General features: G+C 40.8%; 1 protein-coding gene across 1 annotated transcript; it reads left to right on the top strand.

Moving 5' to 3' along the window:
- Nucleotides 1-4,947: 4,947 nt before the first annotated feature.
- nanos1 (nanos homolog 1) lies at nt 4,948-7,536 on the top strand. The gene has a single exon (XM_087799468.1). It carries the CDS (start codon nt 5,086-5,088, stop codon nt 5,731-5,733), a length of 648 nt encoding a protein of 215 aa, XP_087655594.1. The 5' UTR covers nt 4,948-5,085; the 3' UTR covers nt 5,734-7,536.
- The last annotated feature ends 696 nt before the right edge of the window (nt 7,537-8,232 follow it).

Genomic DNA, 8,232 nt, shown 5'->3' with positions numbered 1-8,232 from the left:
AGGGTTAAAATTAAAACTATAGTTGGTTCTGTTAAATAATCCAACAAACGTGAGTTGCAGAGAGACAAATGAGAGCAGTAACGGTAGTCAGGAAAACATACGTTCCGGCGACTGCTCTAGGGCAGGGAATAATGAGATACTGGGAAGAGAGTAAAAAAAAACTCTAAGAGTATAAAAAGGTTTTTCAATAAAAACAACATGTAACCAATTAAGCAAATAAAAGATAATGGATCTAAAGTCAAATAAACTGACTTTTTTTTATTATTATTTGATGATTTAATTGATCAACCAGGAGAGACTCAGTGTAGAACCCTCTGCTCCTCCAGGAGGTGTTCAAGTGGGAGGTTGAACCCTTGACAGTTATCGGTGAAGAGGTCCGTACTGAGGGATGTATTCCCCAGTAGGTGGTCATAATGTTTTCATCCCATCCGTCCACGTTTCAAACATGGCGACCACATGCTCCGTCCGTCAGCGATGATGCGTTCATGAACAACAACCTTCTGTTGTTGAGGAACCAATCAATCGGTTATCTTCGGCGCCGGGACAACACGGTTCTCCGCCGCAATTACCGAGCCGCTGTTTTTATTCCGTCGGAACAAAAGACAATCACGGACGAGAGCGAGCGGACGTGCAGCGCCGATATGGAAATGTGTTTTTGTTCAGGAGGAACAAAGAAGAGTCCGAGCGGCTGCTGCCAGAACAAATACGGGGCATAATTTTAGACCCTATGAAAAATAAAAAATAAACTTCCCCCCACAACGACAGCTTCTTTCTGGTGAAATCAAATTTGTGCGCTGATTAAATTTCCCGAATGTTTTTTTTTTCCTCTTTCATTTGCATAACCAGGAGCAGGTCTCGCCGAGAACACGAACGCGAGGAAGTCTCTGCAGCAAACGCACAACTCCGGACGATTCGTCTTCATTACAGTCGCGGCTCTGCAGAAACACACAACCGCGAAATACTTTGAGCGTCCGTGAAAGTCGATTAAAACAAAAGTTGGACCGAGTAGAAAGAGTCGCTGTGAGAGTTGTGTGTGTGTCTTTGTGGGTCTTTGGCGTAGTTTTGTACGGTGCTCGGGTTACGGCGGCTTTGAAGTTGAGAATCTAACTAGCAACTCTAGAAGAAGGTTAGTATGGAAGTATATCAGAGCCAGCAGAAGAGTTCATTTAATATTTAACCTTTGAAATGTTGAACTCTTTTTAACTGATGTCTTTGTTAACCCTTGTGTTGTCTCAGGGTCAAACTAAACGACCTTCACCACTGAATATGTATTTATGGAAGCCAGAGGGGTTGTTCAACTTGACCCGGAGATAACCCAAGGGATACCACAAACACATTTGTTTTCTGGGCTTCGAGTCACCTTGACCCAGAGATCAAACAAGGGATACCACAAAAACATTTGCTTTCTGGGCTTCGGGTCACCTTGACCCAGCTATAAAACAATGGATACCACGAACACATTTGTTTTCTGGGCTTCGGGTCACCTTGACCCAGAGCTAAAACAAAGGATACCACAAACACATTTGTTTTAGGGCTTCGGGTCACCTTGACTCAGAGATAAAACAAGGGATACCAAAAACAAATGTGTTTTCTGGGCTTCGGGTCACCTTGACCCAGAGATGAAAACATTGGATACAACAAACACATTTGTTGTCTTGGCTTCGGGTCACATTGACCCAGAGATGAAACAATGGATACCACAAACACATTTGTTTTCTGGGCTTCGGGTCACCTTGACCCAGAGATGAAACAAGGCATACTACAATCCCATTTGTTTTCAGGGCTTTGGGTCACCTTGACCCAGAGATAAAACAATGGATACCACAAACACATTTGTTTTCTGGGCTTCTGGACACCTTGACCCAGAGATGAAACAAGGGATACCAAAAACTCATTTGATTTCTGGAATCGTGTTTTGACTCCATTTTCTTAAGTTTAGAGATTTAGGAAACAGTTTATGCAGTGTTACAGATAAAGCCGATAAAAATGTATAAAATGCATCTTTATCTTTTCGATATTGGTTAACAATATTGTTCCAAACCTCACACCAGATGCTGCCCACAGTGTGCAAAATAAAAGTAGTTGGTTCACATTTTATCATATAATCGTTAAAAAGGCCGAGCGTGCACTTTGTCCAGGTCTGCTCGGTCATGAAGCCAGTTTTCTGTCGCGACCACTTCTTCGCTGACAATCACCTCCTCGTCCAGTGTCCGAGTTTGTGACAGTTAATGGAGGATATTAATGTATAGACAGTTAATGGAGGATATGAATCTATAGACAGTTAATGGAGGATATGAATCTATAGACAGTTAATGGAGGATATTAATGTATAGACAGTTAATGAAGGATATTAATCTATAGACAGTTAATGGAGGATATGAAACTATAGACAGTTAATGGAGGATATGAATCTATAGACAGTTAATGGAGGATATTAATGTATAGACAGTTAATGGAGGATATTCATCTATAGACAGTTAATGGAGGATATGAATCTATAGACAGTTAATGGAGGATATTAATGTATAGACAGTTAATGGAAGATATGACTCTATAGACAGTTAATGGAGGATATGAATCTATAGACAGTTAATGGAGGATATGAATGTATAGACAGTTAATGGAGGATATGAATCTATAGACAGTTAATGGAGGATATGAATCTATAGACAGTTAATGGAGGATATGAATCTATAGACAGTTAATGGAGGATATTAATGTATAGACAGTTAATGAAGGATATGAATCTGTAGACAGTTAATGAAGGATATGAATCTATAGACAGTTAATGGAGGATATTAATGTATAGACAGTTAATGGAGGATATGAATCTATAGACAGTTAATGGAGGATATGAATCTATAGACAGTTAATGGAGGATATTATTAATCCCTGTTACTCACAACAAAGTTAAGTATAATGTGCTCCATGAATATTTCATCTGCACTGCAGCAGGAAAGAACCAGTGATTCCATACAATATTAATGCTTCATCATAAAACTCATGTTGGGCTGGAATGAAACAGTCGATACTGGAACTCGCTGAACGCGCAGAAGTGGAGAAACAACAGAAGTAGAGAAACAAGTAGTAAAACATCAAAATACTTCTGTAGAAACTTTCTGTCACTTCACACACAAGCGCTGGCAGAGGCTTCGTGGGGACGCCGGACTCGCTTTGATGTTATCTTTAGTTTTTCGAGAGTCGGAAGCACTCAGAGCACTCGCCGCGGCTCCGGCCCCACTTCGGTCTTTGAGTGCGACCACGGGGGTCCAGAGGGTCGAGGAGAACGTTTGGCATTCTTCCATCGTCCACGTCTCATCCTCAGGTCGAGAGGGCAGCAGTTACGGTGAAGAAGTCCAGACTTCAATCTCCTCAAAGGAGGTCAGATGGAAGAAATCATCTCTATTTCCTGGGTATGTCCCGGGGCCTCCTCCCTGAAATAACTACTTTAACTTTTTAACACATGCGGCCCTATGACAGTATTTATGCGGCCCTCGTAATGTCAAAGTATGATCATGTATAAATGGTTCTAATGCATTTACAAATGTAGTTTGAATTTTTAGTGATTTTTTCGTCTTTCTTTTTGCTTGACGGCCCTTAACAACATTCACAGAATTGAATGTGGCCCTTGAAGAATTTTAATTGCCCATCCCTGAGATAGATGGATGGATGGATGGATGGATGGATGGATGGATGGATGGATGGATGGATGGATGGATGGATGGATAATTCACAGATTACTTCAAATAATAAATAATTTAATTATAATATTTTATAGTAATTATTTGAAAGATTTAGAAACAGCTTCTTTCTTCTGGCCATTAGACCGTTGAATTAAATACTACTTGAGCTATTCAATATTTAAAATATTATGTATTTATTCTTTTTATACCATATTGCACTATTTTTATTTTTAACGTATTAATATTTCTACTTTTATATGCATTAATTCGATGCAATATTTAAAAGGTTATTTATTTATTCTATTTATACTATATTTCACTATTTTTTTTACTTATATATATATATATACAGTATATATATAATTTATATTTATACTTTTATATATACATTTAATCTGCTGTGTTTTTTAAGGGTTGCCAAGCAACGACCAGTTTCACTGCTGTGTTTTCTGTGCAATGACAATAAAAGAAAAAAGAAAGTCTAGTTGAGTAGTCGTCTATAAGAAAAGCCTAATTTACAACTATTGTTACCTGATAATATAATAATATTATAATACTATGATTCAAAACTATTCATTTTACATTTTGGAGGCGGAAATTGAACTCATTTCCATAATCTGAATCTGTTTTTCCAAGTGTTTTTTTTATCCATTGTCATCCTCCACACATCAATCACGCCCCCTAGTGAGTCTGACACCATCGCTGCTTGTTTACAGTGGTTTGATCTCAGGTAGAAACAAGATCTTCGTTCCTGCTGTGTGAACGTGACCCTGGTGTGAGGAGCGTCGTCACGTGACCTCTCAGCGGCGCGTTAATTGCCAGAACACAAACAGTCTCGGCGGGAGATAAACAACAACAAACCCCGTGTGTTCTCGCTCACGACGGCACTCTTGGAACAAAAACAAAAACATCACGACCGAGACTTTCATCTTCAGCGGAGAGAACATCATCATCATCACTGCAGGCTTTGTTCTGGTGCCTCGTGGAGTCTCTCTGCCGCCCCCTGTCGGAGGAAAACGCGTTCATCACAAAAGACGCTTCTTTCAAATGAGACCTTTAACACGCGCGATAATGGATGACGTCACGGCTCCCTGCTGCAGGAAAAACAAAGGGGTTCACGACGCTGCTTGTAAACACTCGTCAGAAGGATGGAGGGTCTGCAGGAGGAGACTCGTGGATGTTCTCTGGAGAAGTGGGCGTGTGTGTTGTGATCGCAGAACTTGCTGTGGGTTCGGGTCCCGCCCCGCCCTCGCGCTCCTTATAACCAGGGACCCGGAGCAGGAGGCGCACAAGTACCAGCACCACTGGAGACCAGGAACAAAAACAAAAAAAACCTGAACCTGTGCATGAGCCCGGACCTGGACTCCTGAAGGATTACCGCCCCCCCTTCCAGAACCAGAACATGGATTTTCTCAACCACAGCTACGGTCCCTACGACTACACCTTCAATTTCTGGAACGACTATCTGGGTCTGACGACGCTGGTGACGAAGAACAACAAGCTCAGCATGCCCCAGAACCCCAACTCCATCACCGAGTCCCTGAAGGCGACCCTGGGTCTGGACGACTCCCCCGCGTGCCCGTGCGCGATCGCGGAGCACCTGGAGTGCTGCTGCCCCAGCGGGAGCCCCCCGCCCACCACCACCACCCTCCTGGACCTGAAGGAGCGCTTCTCGATACTGAGCCCCTTCCAGAACCAGATGCCCGAGAGAGAGGTGGGCTTCAGCGGGAGCTTCTCCGGGTTCGACCTGTTCGGCGTGGAGCGGAAGATGCGCAAACCCGCCGCGTCCAGGACCAAACAGGAGCCCAAGATCTGCGTCTTCTGTCGGAACAACGGGGCCCCGGAGGAGGTGTACGGCTCCCACGTCCTGAAGACCCCGGACGGGAGGGTCGTGTGTCCGATCCTGAGGGCGTACACCTGCCCCCTGTGCAGTGCCAACGGAGACAATGCCCACACGATAAAGTACTGCCCCCTGTCCAAGGACCAGCCGCCCCAACGGCCCCTGAAGGGGGGGCGCGCCGTGGGGGGCAAGAGGATGAAGATATTCTGAGCGGACTCGGGGAGTCGGAACCGAATTGCACTGAACAAAATTTCCAGTTCATAAAACAACGTTGAGTTCTTTCTCCCGCTGAGATCTATTTTTATAGTTGATTTACCGCATAGATTTTTATTTTAGTTTGTAGCCAAAAGAATATAAATAACAGCGAGTATTTTTGGCTTGTAAAACACTGAATGTCGTATTTCTTACCGAGTATTTTTGTAAAGTAAAGTCTTGTTTTTTTTTTTTTAGGAGACCAAAGTTAAGTTTGCCATTAAGAAGCTGAAGAATGTCACGAACGCGTTTTTAAACTTGATCTTCCAGCAGGAGGAGAAAGAAACGGACAATGTGGCCCTTGTTTTGTTTTTTTGAAGGGGGTGGGTTGGGGGGGGGGTCTGTTTTCCCTGCGGGAACATTAAAATCAATTGTTGCTCTGCCAAACCGCTGCAGAGAACGTCACGGTGGGAGAGAACTGTTTACATTCCCAAATATGGCAACACTGGATACCCCGTTTTTTTTTGTTGATTTTCGATGTCACTCGAGGCTTCAACAGCAGATGAATGTTCAGAATATCCAGAGTTAGACGCAAAAAAACTGCTGGTGGTTATAGATTGTTGCCCACTTTACACCTGGTCTGGTTTGGATTCAAAGACTCTTAAACCCTCTGGCCCTTAAAAATGTACCTTCAAGTTGATGAGAAATCTAAATGTCGCCCCCTACAGGTGATCAAGATCAAGGCGCAATTCTGTTCTAAACGGTGACGTTTAAATGTATAGAAAATTCCACACTTCAACAATATTAAGTATTTAATCAACTAGTGAAACTAAACCAGTGAAATGACTGTAAAAGTGGGCGTGGTCATCATCAGGGCACACCGTGAAGATTTAATAGCGCTTGCCTAGTTAGCATTAGTGGCTATTAACCGATCTCTTGCGAAAAGTTCGGATGTAAACGTAATCCTTAACCGTTTACAATGAAATTGTCACTGTTACGTTGCCTTAGCGATGATGGTTTTACGACTTCAATACTTGCTCACCGTATGCTAGCTAGCTAGGCTAAGGAGTCGGGATAACACTTTGTGTAGCAACGTTACAAAGTGTTTTGTTTTTTTTCGCTTTCCGCTAGCTAGCTCCTGCTAGCTAACTCCTGCTAGCTAGCTTCATTATCTATCTTCTTTATTTTTTCTGGAAATCCAAACTGTGCTAAAAAAAATCTCGGTACTGGCGTCTGCGCGACCGTAGCCGACGTTGTGAATGTACGACGCATCACTCGTAGGAACCGCACACACTTTTGTTTACCAAAGCAAGCGATAACGAGAGTTGCTGTAAATGTTTGTAACGTACGCAGATGTTTTATTTCAACAAGTGACTTCAGAGGGCGCTACCTCAACCCCGTTTTTTTTGTACTCGCGTTACAAACGTGGACCGCAGTGATCTTGATAGAGCTGCCATTTATATAACAAGGTTTTTGATAGTATTTTGATCTTTGTATGACGTCGTTGTCGTTTTTTGTCGGATAAACAGGACGGAATATGGTGTTTCCGGGAAAAGTTGAAAGATCGCCACCTGGTGGTTGTGTTGTAAATACGTATACTCAAATATTTTACAAAGTTTTAGTTGTCGATGCGAGACGAGTGGAAATGAGTCACGAGGAGAATTGAATGACGAGTCGCCGCATTTTTTTGTTTGTTTGACAGAATAAAGAAACACTGTTGTTATAACTTTGTTATTTATATTTTATCACAATTTCCTGTATGCTGCTGTGCAGAATAACGATGATATGAATTCACTAGAGAAATAAAATCTTATCAGATGAGTTGTGTTGTTGTTTCTTTGTGTGCGCACCGAGTGTTACAGTAACTAATGTCTATTAATGTTTATAAAGTCATGATAGACCAACAATGAAATATAGACGAGTCACTAATGTGAGTTTCTTTTTATAAACATGCAAAACAACAGGTTATAATTATTGTCTTAATTCATAAAAGAAAAAAAGAAAAAGTATATATTTACAGCTTAAATCTACTACCAATATTTATAGAAGTTCAATGTTAAGTTACAAATGTTTATAAAGTAAGACAGTGAGAGTGAAAATATAAAAAAATCATCATTATTAACAGTTTATAAAAGAATAACAAAAGCTTTATTAAATCAAACACTAATAAATGTTGTGAACGCATTTGATTTTTTTTTTCCGTAAAATAAAGAGATTTTAGCTAAACTATGTAATAATTCCTAATCACAGGAAAATAATATACAAGTAAATCTAATAATACAATGTAAAACAAATAGTTAACATTTAAAAAAGTTAATTTAATTATTGAATTTTACTTTTAAATAAAATGTAATTATTGGTTTTATTTTATAATATTTCCATTATATAAGATAACGTACCAGTCTTGTTTTATTGATCTCTTTTATTTACATGTATTTCCTTCATTCTATGTTATTCTGAATAAAAAACACCACACAAAAAAATATCTGTTGTTTTGTAAAAAATCTTTCTCTGATA

Source organism: Callionymus lyra, chromosome 9, assembly GCF_982586985.1.
Source record: "Callionymus lyra chromosome 9, fCalLyr1.hap1.1, whole genome shotgun sequence".
NCBI lineage: Eukaryota > Metazoa > Chordata > Actinopteri > Syngnathiformes > Callionymidae > Callionymus > Callionymus lyra.
This window is presented reverse-complemented; position numbering and strand designations above follow the sequence as displayed.

Excerpts from the sequence above, each read along its gene's own strand:
- nanos1 (XM_087799468.1), top strand. The coding sequence starts at position 5,086 with ATGGATTTTCTCAACCACAGCTACGGTCCCTACGACTACACCTTCAAT.